Source organism: Aplysia californica, unplaced genomic scaffold (assembly GCF_000002075.1).
Source record: "Aplysia californica isolate F4 #8 unplaced genomic scaffold, AplCal3.0 scaffold00120, whole genome shotgun sequence".
Classification (NCBI taxonomy): Eukaryota; Metazoa; Mollusca; class Gastropoda; order Aplysiida; family Aplysiidae; genus Aplysia; species Aplysia californica.
Window position 1 is genome coordinate 582,199 of NW_004797390.1, and position 22,190 is coordinate 604,388.

The 22,190-nt window shown below is 41.4% G+C and overlaps 1 protein-coding gene across 1 annotated transcript in view; it reads right to left on the reverse strand.

Annotated features, from left to right (window-relative positions):
- Positions 1-16,749: 16,749 nt before the first annotated feature.
- Positions 16,750-22,190, reverse strand: part of LOC101862263 — a 20,648-nt gene continuing 15,207 nt past the window's right edge. Inside the window, exon 2 of the mRNA XM_005096051.3 lies at positions 16,750-20,107. Coding sequence (XP_005096108.1) covers positions 16,902-20,107 — 3,206 coding nt within the window. The 3' untranslated portion in view covers positions 16,750-16,901. The remainder of the gene's footprint in view (positions 20,108-22,190) is intronic.

Below are 22,190 nucleotides of genomic sequence, written 5' to 3' on the forward strand. Positions count from 1 at the left end.
ATAATTAGCTCCAAATTTAATACGATCCACCTGGTAAGTCGGATAAGTCTCATAAAATTGTAACTGTTTAAAATTTCAAAAGCTTTCAATTTTTTCTCCTTTCTCATGCATTGTATCTGTCTTTCCGGCGCTGGAATTGGAGGCGTCAGTGCACTCAATCAAGATGGTGCTCGGCCCGTCTGTGCAGAGCTCGCTAACCAAGAATTAATATGTGAGGCATCGCGGTGGAATCAGGCGCTCGCCAAAATGATGAAATCCAAGAAACAGGCATTTTCTCCAGCTTGGCAATTTTTATTACATTTTTGCTTCACGGCTAAATACCTTTTCTGTCCATATAAAAATACATTTCCATGTGAATTTTACTGAAAAACGTTGATTAAGAGCACAAAATATGCAAATTATCAGTTTTCAAGGACTCTCAAGCTATTAAGTTACTAAACTTTGGCAGCCATTTCTCTCAAATTTTACCTCTGAAACCAGATGACCCCTAGCTCTTTCAAATTGCAAATATCCGAACTTCTATTAGAGATAGATTGGTGTTTATTCATCAAAAACAAGGCAAATAAACAAGCTTTCAGATGAACCAACAACTCCATATGCCCAAATATTGACGAGCGCCTGATTCCACCACGTCATGACACGTATGTTCTTTCTGCTCAGTACCTAGTTTGGAGAAATTTGATGTCAAAAATTGTAAGTTTCACAACATGTCAAGCTTTTTCGAATGCAATCTTTTGAATATATTAATAACGACTCCCAATAATCTTATGATTTTGATAGAGCCGATAGAACATTTCGTTTCTGACCGCATGGTCTTAATAATTAATTTCAAACGGTCAAAAATGTCAGGTGGAACTTTTTAGTTCTAGAGTAGCGATGTAACTGATTCTCGTCTTTGGACGCAACAACGCGTGTTAGCTCTCATGTTCTTTTTTTATATAGCAACTGCATAAGGTCATATGAGCGCCAAGGGGTGGGTGTCAACAGAGAAGTCTTTACAGGGAATCAGACTTAGACTGCTCACCTCTCTAGCTTCAACAACACAAAGTCTGCTTCGACTATCAAGGCACCCCAGAAATAGCAGGTCACAAGAGAGGGACAGACATACAAAAGAAGTAGAGGAAAATGACAATAGTAAGGATCAGGAAAGAAAAAGCAGCAGTTCCCTGTTGTACATCAAGCACAGTTATGAGCGAGACATGAGTCAGCCCATTTACAATTCTACTCTGCATGAACGAAAAATGTCCCCCTTTGGGAATGGCCTAAAGACACTACAGCCAGTGGCACTGCCCCGGGGGGTGGGGATTCTCTCATGTTCTACTGCTCGTACAGACGACCCACTCTGAAGAGACAGTTCAAAGAGTTGTGTACAGACACTTGAAACTCTCTACGCATGGCCCATAAACGGGTGTGGGTTGTAATCATGATATTTATTTTAACCTAAAGGCTTTAGCAATAATTTGGTGAATAAAAGGGAAAAATCGAGGCTGATGGATTGGGTCGAGGCCATTACACTATCTCGGTGTACAGGGAAAGAGGAGAATACTGCTGCACTTTTACGAGAAGCCGGAAGTAGCTGAAGGGAAACGTGGCGCATTTACTGCGATTTACACATGAGATATTGCGTTTTGAAACGTTTTTCCGAGCATTATCCCCGGAGATAACTTTAAAACGTCGTGTATCCAGTTTCTCTTTGCTAAAGCTGATCACTCTATAAACTTGTCTGAGTCTGCAAAAAATTTTGTCTTTCTTTCTTTTCCTTTTTGTGATTAATTCAGATACGAAGATAGCTCTTTTATCATGTAAATTCGTCTACCTTCGCCCTCTTTTTTTGAACTGTTAGTTTGCAAACCTTTTCTTTGGCAAATGCTGTCGTTGAATTATAAAAGTGATAATAAAAAGCTTACTGTAAGGGACAAACAGTCCTGCCTGTCTGGAGCTGTTAGTCTATGCCAGGTCCAGTGACAATTTTTCTGACTTGAGGGGGGAAAATGCAGTGACAGACCCAGGATGCACCGCGCTACGTGACGTCACATAGTTTCTCACCTTAAAGTTTCACTATGACCTGAAGACGAGAGATGTGCAGCCAAGAAGCAACACACAAAAAAAAAAAAGAAGAAAAAAAATTGCTCCGAAAGTCAGGAAACTGACAAAGTATGACAGTACTGACAGTACATGTACATGTATCCTCCACTACCTAGCTGTATGCCTGTACTGTAACCTATCTTCAATTCTTGTGAATATTTGCAGTAATCTTTCAAGTTTTCAAGAAAACGCCCCCCATCCCCCGCACCCTTTTCCTCACTTTTTCAAATTTTATACATTTGTAAGTTCAGTGAGCTTTCACACTATTGTTTTTCCTCTCTTACTACAGTTGTGTCTATTCGTATATATGGCCTGTACCGTTTAAATTGTTGTGACAGAAAGCTCATTTTGAGGGTCAAACTTTGAAATATGTCAGTCACCCTCGCAAAATGATGAAAGTCGATTAAATAGACCTTAAAAACAACCCAAGCACCAGGGTTTCTTAGGATCAAAGAGATAGTTTTCTCCTGGACTCCAAAAGAGCTCATATTTTTAAAATATCACAGAATATAAAGCTAACTGACATAAATTGCTGGTAAGGTTCACTGTACGTATTTCTTCTGTTCAGTAAACCATCCAATATATAAGCCTAGAACTCTTGCTCGAGAATGTCTAAATTCAACATTCTTTCCTTTTTTTATTTTTCTGAAGCTTACTTTGTGCTGTTCTCCTAAAAGCTATCATAACGGATCTGTTTGCTAAAAGTTGAAGACCCACCACAGGTAAATACATACATGTATGTGATTATAGAACACTAAGTAGATTTCTGTAGCTAGGGGGAAAGTGAGACGTGGTCGTTTGTATAAGAGATTGTCTTGGACAGGTGGTCGTTAGAGCGGGATCTTGGTCTCCACTTAACAGCAAGCCAGATAAGAGCAACCTCCGCTTCTCAGCAACCAAAGCTTGTATGACGGAATTCTCTATTAAACATAACCCTCTTTAACGGCAACCTTTTCCTTTTGCAACAATATTATTTGTTGTCATAATTGTCTGCTGACAAGAATTTCTTTTGACGATTCAAAAACAACGAGAAAGGCATGTAATTGCAATGTCTTTTTTTAATCCCTTGGGCAAAAAAAAATATAACACAAAGACCAGTTCAATCTGAACTCGCCAAGAGTAACACGTTCCTTCATGAGACTCCATCTGGGGGGGGGGGGGGAGGTAAAAATCTCGGTCACAGGGTATGACATTAATGTCCCACGACCGAGCATGGGCTCCCTTGAAAGCTGACGCTACGGGTGGCCAAGGAACGTGTGATGCTTTTGTCCTCGTCCCTCTTTCTCTTCATTCTGCTCTATTGGGGGATAGCTTATTGAACACCTGCGGGATTACGAGGAAATCGTGACACGTTTATAGAGAGAAAAATATGTAACTGATTCGCGTCTTGGAACACATCAGCGTGTTTGTGTGCTCCCGATTTTTTCTTCTGTTGGTTCGGGCACACGCTTTGAGGGAACAATTCAGAGAGTTTGTGTGCAAGCACTTGAAGCTCCCGGGGAGCTCTTTATTCGTGGTCCTCAACTCGACCTGGGTCTTTCATGATGCCATAAAAATGTGTAAAGCTTTAGCTATTTGGTGAATGAAAGAAAAAACGAGGCTGGTGGAAAAGGCCGATGCCAATAGGCCTAACGCACTATCTAAATACTAAATGTGCAGTTTAAGTGGAGCACTTCTACATGAAGCCGGAAGTAGCTGTTGTTTAATGAAAGTAAATTGTGAACTTGCGCATTTCTTTCACGGGGTCTTCTCAACTACTACTTTCCTTTTTTCTGTACGAATGTTAAAAGAACAAAGATGCTCTTTTGTTCCCCAAAGTCTTTATATTTGACCAAAAGAGAACGTTTTGTTAAAACCGTCTGTATGGAGCAAGGTGTCCAGTGCATATTGCAGAATTGTTTTACTCCTCTTCCAACAACTAGAGTATTCAGAAGCCACAGGGATTGTTTTTTCTTGATTTGTTTTGTTTTGTTGTGTGTGTGTGTGTGTGTGTGTGTGTGTGTGTGTTTGTGTGTGTGTGTGTGTGTGTGTGTGTGTAACAGAAAGAATTGTCTGTAGGTTGAATGGGAAACTGATTTAAATCTGATTGATTTTATTGTGAAAGGCTATAGAAGTGATTATTACATGTATTATTGGTAGTAGTAGTAGTAGTAGTAGTAGTAGTAGTAGTAGTAGTAGTAGTAGTAGTAGCAGTAGTAGCAGTAGTAGCAGTAGTAGTAGTAGTAGTAGTAGTAGTAGTAGTAGTAGTAGCAGTAGTAGCAGTAGTAGCAGTAGTAGTAGTAGTAGTAGTAGTAGTAGTAGTAGTAGTAGCAGTAGTAGCAGTAGTAGCAGTAGTAGCAGTAGTAGCAGTAGTAGTAGTAGTAGTAGTAGTAGTAGTAGTAGTAGTAGTAGTAGTAGTAGTAGTAGTAGTAGTAGCAGTAGTAGCAGTAGTAGCAGTAGTAGTAGTAGTAGTAGTAGTAGTAGTAGTAGTAGTAGTAACAGTAACAGTAGCAGTAGTAGTAGGAGTTATATTATTAATGTTTATTATTATTATAGTTATTATTATTGTTGTTATTATTATATATATTGTTACTATTATTTTTTTATTATCATTATCTTTATTTTTATCATTATTATTATTATTATCATTATTATTATTATTTAATTACAATTATTACCATCATCCTTATTGGATATGGTTGAATACAGTTGGAGGCGACCAAATATTCTCTCTTAGAGAGGCAAAAGGAACCACTTTGACAGAGTGTGATAACAAGTTGACAATTACTCCAACATCAAACAGGCTTGTCATCATTTCCAAGGTCGCCATCGGTTCCAGTTTGATGACAGCGTGGTCAACACAAGGTCAGAACATCATCATCATCATCATCATCATCATCATCCAGGGCCAGATCTGCGACAGACATCGGTGATCATGGTTCTCCATTCATTCCTTTGCTCGGATGCTCTCAAAAAACTACGTTTCCCTAATCTTTCCCTGTTACCCATTTGTTTAGGTTCCCTAAGTAGGTTGTTCTGGGCCTACCCCTTCCTCGCTCGCCCTCAATCTTGCCAGTGAGAGCTAGATGTTCAAGACCCTTATGTCTATTCAGGTATCCCAAAAACTGCATTTGTCGGTCAGAACATGTTGAGCCGAAAATGTCGAAAACAGCCACTCGTTGCCGAGGACAAAAGTGGCCGTCTTAGGCTGGTGGTTTTTACAAAACAGCATTATAATATTAGAGAGATGTAAGGATGGAAATAGAAAGTGTCCTTTTTGTAGAGATGGTTGCGTTTTACAGGTTGCTTTTAGAGCAGGTACGACAGTACTTGTCAGTAAACTTTAGTGTACAGAAACGCTTTTAAACGTTTTTGGATATTGTTCAGGAATGAATATCCAAGAAATATAATAAGTGATAGATTTAACCTTAATTTTCATAATTTTATCCCAAAACGTCATTTTTATCTGCAACTCCCCCCCCCCCCCCCCCCCCTTTTTTTTTTTTAAAGGACTCAAAGCAATCTAGATCACTTTTTAAAAAATATTTTGTGCACAAAGTAAAGTTATGTGGCCTCCAGTTCAATATAATTTAATCATGTATGCACAGAGTAAACATGCGGCCACCCCCTACCTCCCACCCCACACCATGTGCACATCCTGCTTTCCTATTCACTGTTGCGACCTTGTATCCCAATAAGGAATTCGGCAGTCAATAGGGGCGATCCCGTTCACCGTAGTTTGCGACCCACAAGTTTTATTTTTATATAATATTTCTTCTCGTACCCGTTTTAACCCCAGTACGTTTTTGTCCCACCTAGATTCGAATAGTATTCAATGGAGAGCTAGAAAAAAAATGAAAAAGTCCTGGTTGAAGCAAATTATAGAAGACAACTTATCACGAATATAAGAAAGCGACAGGCAAATTTCTTCGGACACACAATGCGAAAAGAAGCATTAGAGAATATTGTAACAACAGGCAAGTTTGATGGAAAGAGAGGCAGGGGCAGACAGAGGGAAAAGATACTGGACAAGATGACAACATGGCTAGGAGCAGCAAGAACAACAGACACCATTGCTGCAGCGCAAGACAGAGTGAAGTGGAAGTCCATGATCGCCCACGCCAGTCGGCTGGGCACCGGATGATGATGATGAGATTCGAATAAGGGTAAACTGCCAGAGTTATCACTCCGATTCCACAAGGGTTTTACAATGCCCGGAGAAAACAGTATTTAAAAAATCTCATTTACCTCTTTTGTTAGCTAGTAGAGCCTCTCCCCCCCTCCCCCACCCCTCCCCTCTTCCTGTTTGTATTCGTGTTTGTGTGTTTGTGTGTGTGTATGTTTGTCTGTGTGTGTGTGCGTTTATGATTGTGTGTGTGTGTGTGTGTGTGTGTGTGTGTGTGTGTGTGTGTGTGAGTGTGCGTATGTTTGTCTGTGTGTGTGCGTGTAAGATTGTGTGTGTGTATGTGTGTGTGTGTGTGTGTGTGTGTGTGTGTGTGTGTGTGTGTGTGTGTGTAAGATTGTGTGTGTGTGCATGTGTGCGTGTTTGTGTGTTTGTGTGTAAGCAGCTGACATTAACACCTGAGCCATGCCTTTTTTTCTCCTTTGACATCTGTCCTTCTCTTCATGGAACTAGAACGTTTCTCTAGGACCCAGCTTAGCCTTTTAATAATTGCTGTCATCCCCGTCCCACCCCAGCCACCCTTTCTTGTTTTTTCATCTCATTTCTCCCTGGGGTGAGGTGATATAGGTGAGGAAACGTGATGAAATCAGGCACTCGTCAAAATAATGAAAGTCTATAAACTGGCATTTTTTCACAGGTTTGGGAAGTTTTATCGAGTTTTTGTTGGGGGGGGTTTCGGTTCAACACCTTTCATGCTTAATAAAGAGCACATTTCTGTGTGGATTTTACTGAAAAATATCAATTAAAGGCATAAAAGATGTAAGTTTTTAGTTTCTACGGACTCTCAAGCTAAGGAAATAACTCAAATTTGACGGCCATTTTCTCGCTAATTTACCTCTGAAACTAGGCGACCCACATCTCCTTCAATCATCATTATCTTGACTTGTATCCAAGATAAACGGATACTTTTTTCATCAAAAGCAAGGCAAATGGACAGGCTTCAAGATGATACCAATAACTCCATATGTCCCAAAATTGACGAGTGCCTGATTCTACCGAGTCGCGACATATAATATATCCTTAAGCAAGACACATCCCCACATCACCCTAGCTCTAAAACAAGGCGCTGCACTATACGACCTGCAATGGCCTGCCATTGTTTCATTTTGTGATGTTAGATCATTCACTGTTTCGCTTGTCATTATGAGGGGGCTCTCGTGGTCTCAAGGTTAAGATGTTCGCCTCTCATTCAACAGGTCCCAGGTTCGAATCTGGATAGCAACTGAAATTTTTCTTCTCTAAAATTGTCTCTTTTCATCTCTTTTCCTGCTCTCTAGCAATGTTCTGTCGTCTGCTTTCGTCTCTACTTTCTGCCCCCATCCCCTCACCTCCTTTTACTTTGCCCCCTCCTCTGGCCTTCTGACTCTTTCTGCAGCCTTTCTACTGCTACTCCTTGGCTCCTTCTTACTGCTGTCTTTAAGCCACACCCCTGATCTTATGGTAAGGAAGATCTACATCTAGTTTTCTCGGACAAGAGTGAAAAATTTAGGAGGTCCCGAGTGCAAGTTGTGCAAGTTGTGCATGTTAAAAATCTCTTGGTGGTCCAAAATCGATAAGAGTAGGCCTCGGTCGCCACCCTGGCAAAATTCAAAATTTCCTAACAACGGAAAATGTTTATAATGTGTCCGGCACGCTCATATGACCTTATGCAGTAGCGAGCGACGTAAAACACTTACCCAAAAAAAATGTCATTCTGCAACATGCGACTTATCGCCCTTCGAGGATCAATAGAGTTAATGAGTTATCTTTCTTTTCTTTTCTGTAAATTTTTTCCCCTCATTTTCTTTTGTCCTACGAAGCACGAAGTCCCGTTGGTCACTTCGGAAGAGGAGAACTTTTGGGGGTTTTTTGTAAATCAAGACAACAACAAGGTCCCACACAGAGCGGTTCCCACACTCTAGGGATATTGAAGGAGAAGGGGATCCAAAGAGGAGAGGGGAAACACAGCCATCTGTGCGGACCAGTCTGACGGATCTCCAACCAGATCATGATGAAGACTATAAGTAGACAGACTCTGGGATTGATCCTGAAGAGGGGGGGGAGAGCAGAGATGGACATGTTCCGACTGCAGTGACCCCAACACAGTGGACAAGTAAGACAAGTAAGTAAGTTAGTAACAACAAGGAGTAGAAAGTGTTACGAAAGCAGGAGAAACAGAACGACTCCACTCACACATTCGAACTTCCAGTTGTTTAAAGACAACCACAACTCAGGTGCCAACGTCCTAATATTATGTGTGAGTTGGGCTACAAGCCAAGAAAACGTGTTCTCAACTCTATCCGTACGCCCTGGGGTCATTTTGTACCATCGGGGTTGTATTCTTCACATTTTAGAATACTTCTAGTGCGAAGATCTCTTTGAAACTTTCAGTATTTCTGAAAAAATCATTTTGACAGACTGCTATGCAAAGCGTACGGATCAGATTAACTAGTAAATTTCCTATTTGGAAAGCGGTGGCACAGAGTTCCCCACATCGTATGGATACGGTAGTAAAACACGGCGTACGGATAGGGTTAAACGACAGTGGATCCGTCTTTACTTTCCAAAATGTGAATGTTAATGTCCACTGCACTCTACGTGAAGGCTACGTCGAGTTGCCTCTTTTTCGTTAAGTGGGCACCCCTTCCCCTCCCCCCTATAACTCACACACACACACACACACACACACACACACACACACACACACACACACACAAAACATAGAAAAAACAAAACACACAATAATCAATACCAAGTCACACACGAAGGAGCACAAGCCTGGAGACAACATAGCCAAGAGGGACAACTCGTATAATAATAAGTTTCTCTTATAGATAACAAGAGTTGCTCCCCTGATTAGGACGACCATTTGTACCCTGGTTGAATACTAGTGTTCTCTTATACTGTAAATAAACAAATAAATAAATAGATAAATAAATAAATAAATAAATACATCAATGAATGAATGAATCAATCAATCAATCTATCAATCAATCAATCAATAAGTAAATAAATAAATAAATAAATTGATCAATTGATCAGTTGATCAATAGATCAATCAATCAATCAATCAATCAATCAATAAACAAATAAATAAGTAGATAAGTGAATGAATAAATGATTGAATGAAAAAATAAATAAATAAATAAATAAATAAAATTCATTAATTAATTATTTGATTTAAAAAATGAATAAATAGATGAAAAATTATTAATAAATAAATAAGTAATTAAATGAAAACCACACAGGAAGCTGACGACACATACCTGAAGTAATTTGTAATCAATGATTTGACTTTGGGCTTTTAATGACAGGTTTTGATTACAATTAGTTGTTTGAGTGCGTTTTGGTTTGGGGTTTGTTTTTGGTTTGTCTGGGGGAGGGAGGGGGGTTGGGGCGTGTTACAAAGGATAGCTAAAAGTATAGGAATTCTCTGGTTGTGCTGTTGAACAGTTACAAATAATATCATTGTAAGTTGTACAGCTAATCAGCTTCAAATGATTTTTTTCTTCAATTGTATTAATTGTATTGGAAAGATTCGACGTGATATCAGGCTCTATAAAATTCAATTTGTTCCGTGGAGAAATTTGTATTCGACAGTCTTTTAAAAAACAACAACAACAACACCATGGTCCTTTATGAGAATAGTTTCTGTGCAGTAAAAATATCAGATGGACTCACTGACTGGTTCCCAGTATAAGTAGGAGTTAATCAAGGAGGAGTGATCTCTCTCTCTCTCTCTCTCTCTCTCTCTCTCTCTCTCTCTCTCTCTCTCTCCACTTCTTTTCGTAACATACTATACGACCAAGAGCCATCAGAGAGGCAAATATAGCCTACATATACGACAACACCGGGGCTAATTAAATCCTGTTCACCGACGACAAGAGCATCATCATCTCTGCCTTTCTCACCCTGCACCAGGGTGTAGGCCACGGACAAACGCTTTCCACCTTTCTCTATCCTGGGATAGCCTCTTGATGTTTTTCCATGTCTTCCCACTTTTCTGTACATCAATTTATGTGATTCTTCTCCAGGTTCTACGCGGTTTTGCCCTTGATCTTTTACCTTGTGGATTCCAATCCAACTCTTTCTTTGTTATGCAGCTGCCTGACTTCCTGAGAATATGTCCAATCCATCCCCACCGCCTTCTTCCTACCTCATCTCTAACTGGGATCTGTCTTGTTTTCCTTAACACAACCTTGTTAGTGACCCTTTCTGTCCATCTGATCCTCAGTAGCTTTCTTAGGCGCGTGTTCAGGAAAACCTAGATCCTCCATATGTAAGTCTGAGATGCGTTCAGTGCCTCACATCCATACAACAGCACTGACTTCACATTTGAATTGAAAATACTCAGCTTTGTTCGAAGTGAGATATCGCTGGTCTTCCAAATCCTATTCAAAGATAATGAAAGCAGCCTGTGCTTTTCCAATGCGGGACTTTATTTCAGCACCTGTTCTTCCCTCTCTGTCAATTACACTCCCAAGATAACGGAAGGATTCAACATCTTCTGTTGCATTTCCTTCTAGTGTGACCTGCTCCTTTCGTTGTGCATCTGTCCTTAGGACCTTTGACTTTCCGGGGAGGATCCTCAATCCAACAGACTCTGATAAGCTATTTAATACTTTATTGAATCCAGATCACCCAACGGTGTCCATTGGGTACACAGTGACTGTATATAACCAGATTATATTAAATATAAACCCCAACAGCCCACATGTATATAGAAATTTTAATAGCTCAAAAACAGCCCCGATCAGACTCGTAGTTTGTCAGCGCAAATGGTGGGTCTGGGTGTGGGTGAGCAAACATGAAAGCATTCGCAATGCTGACTTTACTTTCAGTAAATGCTTTGCACGTTTCATACGTCCATGGGATTGGTTCATAAATATTCCTTTGTCGACTTGAACGCATCGTAAGGGAGGCATAATGTCTTGGTGCCACTGGTCACATACCATATACAGTCGACTACGGAAGAGTTGATGTCGACGGGAGTGGAAAAAGATCTACACATCAAAATGGTCGCTTTTAGGGACAAGCGGGCTAACCCAGATTTCGGGGGTTTCCAGAAATCTTGACCTACCCCAAAAGTGGACATTGCCCTACCTATAGGAGAAATTTGGGTTCATTGGTGTGTATATTTAATGTTGTTTGGTTATAGAGAAAACTCTCCTTGTCTTTTAAAGAAACTGAACAAGGGGATAAATCTTTACCTTCAATTTTCTCAAAACAGCATTTTTCGGGATAGCCACCTTGTACCTAAAAGCGACCAAATTTATTGGTCTTTTGTGGCGTATGGACCACCGCTCAGTACAGTTCCTTCTGGAGAAACAACCGGCGTCTGTGATGTAGCAGGCGTCACTGTCGCGTGCAGGAGACCGGAGTTCGATTCCCGAGTAGGGAGAACTTTTTATCAAGTGTCTCGGTCTTTCTGTTGGGATGTTGCATCCTTCTCAGCCCGGTTTGACCCTGGCAGCCAGGTTAGGTAAAGCCCGCCTCCTAAATGATCTTATTTGTGTTGATGGGGGCGTAACAATCATCATCATCATCATCATCATCATCATCATCATCATCATCATCATCATCATCCAGTGCCAGATCTGCGACAGACATCTGCGATCATGGTACTCCTTTCATTCCTTTGCTCGGATGCTCTTTAAAAAAGCTACGTTTCCCTGGTCTTTCCCTGTTACCTATTTGTTTAGGTTCCCTTAGCAGATCATCGTTCTGGGCCTACCCCTGCCTCGTTTACCTAAAATTTTGCCAGTGAGAGCTAGATGGTCTGATGGTCAAGACCCTGATGTCTATTCAGGTGTCCCAAAAACTGCATTTGTCGATTCCTCCTGATTGTTTTTAACAGTGAGTGTCCCACCTGGGCTTCACTTAAGCACTTAAACCTCATAAAAAATACCGACTTTAAAAAAAAAAACGTGGAGGGACACGGGAGTCTTGCCTTTGTGTACGTCCTGGCTTTCCAAGACGACCGAGGGTCCTCTAGTCAGTAGCATGTGTGGGTGGGCGACACCGAGGCACGGAGCCCGGCACAATCCCTTATAGTAGCCTACATGAAACCGCTTACCGGGATTTTGTACTTAACTTTTCTGAACGGTGTGAAAATCATAAGCTGCTTTTAATTGGGAAAAAAACAAAAGAACGTATTGTTGATTTTAGAATAAAGAAACTGCCCCTGCAGCCACGCGAATTTAAATGTGAAAACATCGAGCAAGTGTCAGACTATAAGTATTTCGGTGTTACAATAGACAACAAACTCAACTGGCGTGCCCACACTTCTCTCATGCATAAGAAAATGAACAAAAGACTATTTTTTCTAAGGAAGCTAAAGTATTTTAAAGTTGATAAAACATTGATGTCCATGTTCTGTGCCCAATCTTTTTCCATTTCTTCACCTATATGTCTTCCTTTACTGGTCTTTGGCTTGTTTTTTCCCATAGTTGAGTATTTGTGACTCGATCGTAGTCTGTCTTAGACAACCACTTTTGTCCTCGACAAAGGAAGGCCGTCTGGGATCATTTCGATTGTGCTCGATAAAAATGTGAGGCTGCGTGGTGGAATCAGGCTCTCGTCAAAATAATCAATCTGAAGAAACTTGCATTTTTTCGCAGGTTTGTGAATTTTTATCAAATTTTTATTTATTTTTTTGCCTCAACGCCTTTCAGGCCCATTAAAGAAATCATTTCTGTGTGGATTTTTCTGAAAAGTGTTGAATAAAGGCACAAAATTGTAAATTTTCAGTTACCACGGACTCTTAAACTAAGGAAATAACTAATCTTTGGTGCCATTTTCTCACTAATTTTACTTCTGAAACAGGTGACCCCCACCTCCTTCTTTCGCAAATATCTCGACTTGTATTCAAGAGAAATGGGTATTTATTTATCCATCCAAAAAAGACAAGTAAACAAGCTTTAAGATGATACCAATAACTCTACATGCCCAAAGCTTGACGAGAGCCTGATTCCACCACGCTGCCTCACAAATGTTATTTATTTGCGCCACGCTGAAAACTAAATCTTGTTGGATTTTTTTTTCCTTTTTCTTTATTCTCGATAGTTGAAAAGACAAACTGCAACATAATTATATACAGAAGACCTGAGTAAACTAAGCATACTGTTACTGTAGGGGCTCTAGTGGTCGAGAAGTTACAGTGTTCGCCTCTCAGTTGATAGGCCCTGGGTTCGAATCCGGACATCGGCGGAAAAATTGTCTTCTCCAAAATGTTCTCCTTTCATCGCCTCTCCTGCTCTCTAATCAGGTTCTGTCATTTGCTTTCATCTCCACTTTCTGCTCCCACACTCTCACTCTCACCTCCTTTTCCCTCTCTTGTGGGCTCTTGGCTCACTCTGCAGCCTTTCTACTGCTACTCCACGGCGTCTTTTTACTGCTGTGTTTCAGTCACATTCCTGATCTTATGGTAGGAAAGATCTACACCTAGCCTTCTAAGATAAAGGCGAAAAATCTTGGAGGTCCATTTGCAAGTTGCGTACGTTAAAGATCCCTTGGTGGTTCAAAATCGATAAGAGTAAGCGTCGGCCATCACTCGGGCAAATTTTAAAAATCCTTACCAACTGAAAATGTTCAATGAGTCCCGCGCGCTCGTATGACCTAAAAAAAAACTTACCCCCCCCCCCCAAAGAAAAAGATAAATGTTTTTTAAAGCACACGGTCCATATTATGTGAGGCAGCTTGGTGGAATCAAGCGCTCGTCAATGTTTGGACATATATGAGGCAGCTTGGTGGAATCAAGCGCTCGTCAATGTTTGGACATATGTGAGGCAGCTTGTTAGAATCAAGCTCTCGTCAATGTTTGGACATATGTGGGGCAGCTTGGTGGAATCAAGCTCTCGTCAATGTTTGGACATTTATTATTATGGTCTTAATTGAATAATCTTAATGTGAAGCCCGTTCCTTTCCTTTGCTCTTGACGATTATCTATCTCTAGTAGACGTCAAGATATTTGCGCTTGAAGGAGGTGGAGGTCACAAACTTAGGGAGAAACTTGCGGCCGAAGTTTGGTGACTTTCAAAGTTTGAGTGTTCTTGAAAGCTGCAAATTTACACATTCCCCTTTTAATCAATGTTTCTATTTCAATAAAATCCGCACAGAAATGTATTTTAAAAAGATATAAAAGTTTCTGAGCCAAAACGAAAGCGACAAAATTTGCTCAGCGGGCAAAAAAATGTCGGTTTCTTTGAAATCGTTTTTTTAACGATTGCTCAAATTTGTTGTTCAAACATGTCCAAACATTGACGAGCGCTTGATTCCACCAAGCTGCCTCACATATGCCCAAACATTGACGAGCGCTTGATTCCACCAAGCTGCCTCATATATGCCCAAACATTGACGAGAGCTTGATTCCACCAAGCTGCCTCACATATGCCCAAACATTGACGAGAGCTTGATTCCACCAAGCTGCCTCACATATGTCCAAACATTGACGAGAGCTTGATTCCACCAAGCTGCCTCACATATGTCCAAACATTGACGAGAGCTTGATTCCACCAAGCTGCTTCATATATGCCCAAACATTGACGAGAGCTTGATTCCACCAAGCTGCCTCACATATGTCCAAACATTGATGAGCGCTTGATTCCACCAAGCTGCCTCACATATGTCCAAACATTGACGAGCGCCTGCCCACAGTGTTGCGACGCAAATGTCCGCTATTGTCACCTGCTCTCAAAACAACAAGTAACTAAATAACTAACAATGAAGATAGTGGTCTTGATTACATGTACTTTATTTATTTGTTAATCATAAAGATATGCACTGTCTGTTCATATTGCTTACATTCATACTTTAAAGAACAAATGTTAATATTAACATTTGACAGTCTAAGCAGGCTAAATGAAAAACAAAATGTTTCAAAAACCCGAAGGCGTATTCTTTAAATATTTCTATACATATATTATTATAGACGTAATACGATTTCACACTATTTGATTGTTGTTTATTGAATAACATAAAATAATGATAAACTTACTCACATTTCTATTGATCTTTATTGGGAAATTTGAGTTACAATGGCAAACATACATAGGCCTCCACAAGTACATGATTAGAAATGCAGGCATACATAAATTATACAAACGTAATTTAATACACAATATTACACCAATACAGAACAATTTCACAAACATACCATTGCTGTTTGCCACTGTGCAGCATCCTGTTTTTTTTAGCAAGGGTTGTCGTGTCTTGCTCAAAGACACACCCTAGTGATTACCGTTCCAAATCCTGCGTCACCGAGACTTGTTTGACATTACTCATAAGTCTGAACTCACAACTCACTTAGCCACTGGAGAACACGAGCCATGACTTTGCCAAATATAGGTAATATATTTAATACTTTTAATCATAACTTAATGGTGCTGCTAGTGTCATAAAACTTGTAATAAAACGAAAACTTCATGTTTTTAACTTTACTTTACTTTTACTTTTATCCGCCGCTTATACCCTTTTTGGTGTCGCTGGAAGAAAGAGACGTCTCTCTGTCGCCAGCCGGATTGGGTCAGGGGATGCCGTGGGTGGACAATGTTTCCCTGACTCCATCTATCCAGGTCTTTCTCGGTCGCCCTCTAGCCTTGTTCCCATCGAATTTTTTTACGTAGGAACGTTCTGCTGGATGGTGTGTTGGTAATCGTAGATGTTTTTAACAGAAACTGAAAGAGTGCCAAAGTCATGGTTCGGGCGCTCCCTTACCTCAGTTTGTATCTTGCTGGACTACTGATTAATTAATTAGTTCTCTCCTATCACCAGGATGGACGTAACATTCGGTGGGCGTCTCTAGTGTTGATATGGGTATTAGACCCATACATGTACTTACTTATTAAGCCAGGTCTTTGATCTAGGTGCACTCTGTTTATTTGAGTCACAGCGTGGTGGAAAAAGAGGCTCCACAATTTTGGGGCATGTGGAGTTATTAGTAACATCTAAAAGCATGTGCGTTTTTGATGACGTCGATTTTTAAAAAACCCATCTATCTCGATCAGAATTCGAGATATTTGCCATTGAAGAAGAAGGGCGTCACCAGTTTTCAAAAGGTAAAATTAGCGAGAAAATGAGCGCCAAAGGTTTAAGGCTGATAAATTGCGTTTTTTGTGCTTTTAATCAACGACCGTTTTTCAGTAAAACCCACACTGACATGTGTGTTTAAATTACTATTTAAAAAAGTGCTGGTCTAAAAAGAAATTTAAAAATTGATAAAAACTGCCAAACAGCCGCGAAAAATGTTGGTTTCTTCAATTTCGGTAATTTGACGAGCCCCTGATTTCACCACGATGACCTTAATATTTGATTTTCTCAAAAAGAAAGAAAAAATGATGACTGAGGTGTCTAGGTTATCGCAGCCTCAGAATTATAAAGTTCTCTCTGACATTTTGGATTGTTTTGAGTTACTCAGAGTAAGACATAGGGTCAGAAATCAATTGCTCTCTCTGCTCTGTCAAAATCGTAAGACTATTCTCAGTCGTTATCAAGATATTTTGAATGCGGCATTAGAAAAAGCTTGAAATAATGTGAAACTCAAAACCTTGGACGTCGTATTTCTCAAAACTAGATACTGAGCAGATAAAACTTTAAAATTTTGAGCTAGCCTAATGATGCTGACGATGTGGACTTAAGTAAAGACGGCTTTATCGTTTCTGGTCTAGCTCGCAGGTTATTACATTTTCTTTGCTTGCCCCATTACAGAAACTTTAGTAGTCTGAGTGTGGCTGCGAGCTCTGCGTAGTCTTATCAACACTGCCACAATTATGACCAGCCCCATGAAGCCAGCCACAGAACCACAGACGATAGCTACTAAGGAGTCATCGTCCGGAGATTTAGAACTTGGAGGAGAGTGATGCCGGTCGACAGCGCGGTACTTAATAAGAAAACCGTGACCTTGCTGAGCCTCATAAGAGAAGAATTCAACCTTGACCTCGGGTCTACTACTGAAAATTGGCTTCTTGTGGTCTTGACCGTCATTACAGAGCGTGAATCTTGAGTACTCGTCATAGACAATAACCACTCGGTCGTGGATCATATAGTAAGTACATGTCAAGTTTGGGCTCAGTTTGGGGATATCAAGGTCATGGACGCTCATCTCAATGACCTTGGTGTCGTCCTCCGATCTCAAAATATACGCGCAGCGTGAGTTGGGTGGGTAGTGGTCCGGATAGTTTGGTGACGTCAGATCCTGATACGCCCCGTTGGCTGGCACTGTCAAGGTCAGGGTGGTGCCGTTGCACCCTGTAATGGGTACGGTGTTCGCAGTGAAGGTCAAGGTCATTTTTCGAGCTAGGTACTCCGTTAGATCAACCTGGAGGAGCATCTCGTTTTCTATGCTGACAACGTCCGAGTCTGACGTCATCGTTTCAGTGGACAGGATGGTTTTAGGTTTGCCGTTCACCACCGAGATAAAATCTACTTTCCCGGGAGGGTACTGGTTTTGCCAATTTGGGGGGATGAAATTAAAGTTCACGTTGGTCAAGATAACCGCCTGGCTCTCTGAACCGGAGAGAAATCTCCAGTAGCATACAGTGGGCCCTGGGAAATGATGAGGGTAGAAAGTGACGTTACGAGACACCGTCGTATCGCCAAGATGGATGGTTTCATTACACGCTCTGTACTCCGTGTCTTGTGGGTCAATTGATGAGTACCTGAAGTATAGACCCCGGATCACAGGTTGCGCGACTTTCAGTCTGAGCACCACAGTCTCCTGAGCGAACGCTTGTGCAAATCCCCAAAATCCACGGATCCCACAGATGTCCAACTCCGTGCCCGATGTGTCTCCCTCTGAGTACAGATACACTGTCAGTTGGACGGGCCTGTCATTCCCTTCACAGAGCGCGATATATCGTAGGCTGGACACTTCAAGGGTGACAAGATGGCTTGGGTCAGCTCTGGTGATGTTCCACTGACAATCTAGATCCGACATCATGTAGTCGGGATAGTTAAACGTCTCCACCTGCTGTATCTCGCTCGTGGCGTTTATGATCAGCATCGAGCAAGATTTCTGAACCCAGTTTTCGGACGGGAGTGTTTTGTACTGAAATTCCAGATTGGTGAGGTGATTGGGCGTGTCTACTTCCAGCCGCACGGTCAGGTTGCTCGCTGCGTACAGCCACAGGTCGGGGTCTATGAGAAAGTAAGAGTTAGTCAGCAAAGGCTGGTGGGAGTTATGGTCCCCGTCACCGGCCAGAACAGAGAGACGACCTGGAACGGTTGCCGGCGCGTCAAATGAGACGTGGGAAGCCATCCAAAAGAAGAATGATTGGACTTCGCTGTCAATGTCATAAGAACTAAAGTTTGTTTTGACTCCGATCAAGCCATTATCATTAATTAGGTGCCAGTAACAGTCCAGGTGCTTTCTCTGTTGTACCGTTTCCGATAACGTGTAAGATGCTCCAGTGACAGGGGTGTAGACCCTCTCACATGGCACGTCGCGATTAGCCTGGTACTTGATCCAGAACCCTTCGCTTTGCCCGTGGACGACTAGCGAGACAGACTCAAGCGGGAAGAGAGCCGTGTTGTTCAGGACTTTGCCGTTGCAGTCTTTGGTCAGCTCAAAATATTCTTCTGAAGGTCCGTTAAACACGGACATCTTCTGGCTTAGAACCAGCTGAGAGCTCAGATTTTTATCCATCGCTTCCAAAACGCTACAGTTTGCAGTGACAGCCTGTGTCAGGGTCATCATAAGAGTGTCATTTTCGCTGATTTGTCCAGCCGGAACCCAGGCGTATGAGATGGGAGCAGCCGGGTCTAGAACCTGACTGTTGATGTCACGTGATTTGACCACTAACGTCAGACCAGTTTCACGGACGTCAGAGTGTTTCTTGTCGAACAAGAAAACGGACAGTTTCCGACCAGAGGCTCTGATTGTAGAGAAAGGAAAGGTTCTCTCGGTGCAGTTCGCCGGACCTTCTGGCCTTACACCTTCCAGCAGCACGACCCCCGAGCTCTCGTCAATGACCGTGACAGTCTGATCCGCACACGACTGGCCACTGGTCAAGGGCCGGTAGTCGGTAACCGTCACCTCAACTACTCTCGAGTCGGACCCGCTGTCAAAGGTGATCCCACATTCCAGGACATCCTCGTTCCCGGAAGGGCGGATGCTCCAGTCCAGCACGTACCAATCCCCGAGGCCAGTGAGTACGTCAGTGTTGTTTACACTGCACGATCTCGTCTCCATGGGAACAGCTGTGTATTCGACTACAAAACCTTTGGCCTTTTGTTGAGATGTTATTGTAACATTCTTGCTGCCCGCAATTCTGGGGACATAGCGGCCATTTTTCCCATTGATCTCTATATCTGCATCTGGAGAAATAGTGACGAGTTTTACGTCGAGTACGAACCCAGGCGGAGCTGCAATCTTCCATTTGCAAGACACGGGTTCCCTGAACATAAAATTCTTACCCAGATATCCTGGTGGGTACAGCAGCCGTGTCCGTGGTGATGCTGTAAAAGTGGACCATCTGCCTTCAGAGCAAGGTGACTGTGACTGCATTACGTACCAGAGGCCAAGTCGGAAGCCATGTTCGTTGGCCGAGGTTGTGCCCGCGGGGCGTGAGTAAGTGACAAGAAACGCCGCTCTCCAGACAGTCAAGTAGTCAGCGAACTGACCGTACTGCCAGGCGATGTCAATCGTGTCATATTCAAACAGTATGCCAGTCAGTTTAAAGGAGAGCCCTCGGGTAATGTTGTAGTTCCATACGTGGACACTGACGCCATTGTCACTTGCGACCACAGTCTGACACAGCACATCAGTGGTTGAGTTCGTTTGTGACGAGGTGAAATCCAGTGAGGGGTACTGAATGCCGCGTTTTGTGAGGATTATCTGTTTTGGCCAACCACAGTTCTCTTCGGCCGAGCCTGCGGCCAAGAAACCTGTAGAAAGATAGGATTCGATTATTTGAACTATCTATCTATCTATCTATCTATCTATCTATCTATCTATCTATCTATCTATCTATCTATCTATCTATCTATCTATCTATCTATCTATCTATCTATGTATGTATGTATGTATGTATGTATGTATGTATGTATGTATGTATGTATGTATGTATGTATGTATGTATGTATGTATGTATGTATGTATGTATGTATGTATGTTTGTATGAATGTATGTTTGTATGTATGCATGTCGATCTGTCTGTCTCTATATCTGTCTGTCTATCTATCTATCTTTCAGTCAATCTCTCGATTTATTTATTTCCACCCTCAACTCTCTCTCTCTCTCTCTCTCTCTCTCTCTCTCTCTCTCTCTCTCTCTCTCTCTCTCTCTCTCTCTCTCTCTCACACACACACACACACACACACACACACACACACAAACACACACACATACATACACACACACACACATACACATACACACACACGAACACAATCTGGGGCACACATACGTATTCATTGTTGCTGTCGATTAAGCAATAAACACAACATTTTGGAATTTAAGGAAAATGCGCCGCAATTTGCGGCGAGCTGTGACGTTTGTGATCATGACAATTAAGTTGTTATATTCTTCCATTTACTTTACTCTTGTTGCCTTGCTGTACCATGCTCTATGAACATTTACCATATCAGCGACCTTCAGTAGTTAGAAAGGTAAAAAAAAACTTCCTCTTAATTTTGTGTTAAATGTTATCATCTGTAAATAATATAGGAACTATGATTACGTGTCATCATCAACAGGTCATTATGGAGGGACTATAATTACTACATGTATTTTTAGATGTTTATAGAGACACAATGAAGACCACTTTGTAAATGGGACATTCAGTCCCCTCGCCGAAATTCGTGCGGATAGAAAATACTTTAGGCCTAATAGAAAATACTTATTAGCAGCTCCCAATTTCGCCTCACGTAAGGACAAAATCCAACAAAGGACTATTATAGTGCGGTCAAAAATCGGTGGCTCAACGTATTTCTTCTATCTATCGAACATAGACTTCACAAATTTTGCGCAATGACATAAATTATCAATTTGTCTTAACAAACTAATATTTTTTTCAAACAGCTAAACACTGTATTGTAGATCCTTAATAAATACTAATAAAAATCCTAGTCGATAGTATCTACAGATTTTAAAAAGTTTACAGCTTTCAAAAGCAAGTCCTCCATTTTTTCTAATCATTGCATTTTGCCTATTTAACGTATGTTTTGAGAATCTTTACAGCAAAAAATGTGTTCTATATAAATGAATTTATTGAAACTAGTTTTTCCACCGAAACCTGTCATGTGAGCTGTGACATAGGCCATATCAGTAGGTAAAATGTGTGTGAGAAGCGGGAAGTGCTGTGAACAATCTCATATTGCGCGTGACGGGGATTTATAGTATTTTTTTTATACATCTTTGAAAAAGGATTTTTAATCCAGCCTCAATTCTAGTGGGAAAATATAATTAAGGTAAAACAAATTGACACAAACTGCTGTGCAAAGAATGGGTTACAAAAGTATTAAACTTTGAGGATAAGTTGCGCCACGAATTTTTGACGGCACTATAAAATAAAACTCGCTTACTGTGACGTCACAGGTCGGCTTGCGGAAAGTTAGATCATGTCTTGGTCCCCTTTCGTAATCAAAATTAATATTTTCTTGTAATTTCATGAATGGAGTATCGATTTTGGAACTGATCTTTCACATCCTTGAGCATTGCGTGGATGTCTGTGTGTTTGTGGTGTGTGTGTGTGTGTGTGTGTGTGTGTGTGTGTGTGTGTGTGTGTGTGAGAGAGAGTGTGTGTGTGTTTATGTGTGTGTGCCTGTGTGTGTGTGTTTGTGTGTCTTCACAAACGTTCGCAGGCGTAAATTGGCACGAGATAGTTTTATCGAACAAGAGCAGAGCTGGCTTCCCATGTAGGCAGGGGATGTAGGTACAAGCATAACTGATTTTATCTCTTCTGTCAGTCTCGATTTCAAACAGTGTCAAGGACTCTCTCTCTCTCTCTCTCTCTCTCTCTCTCTCTCT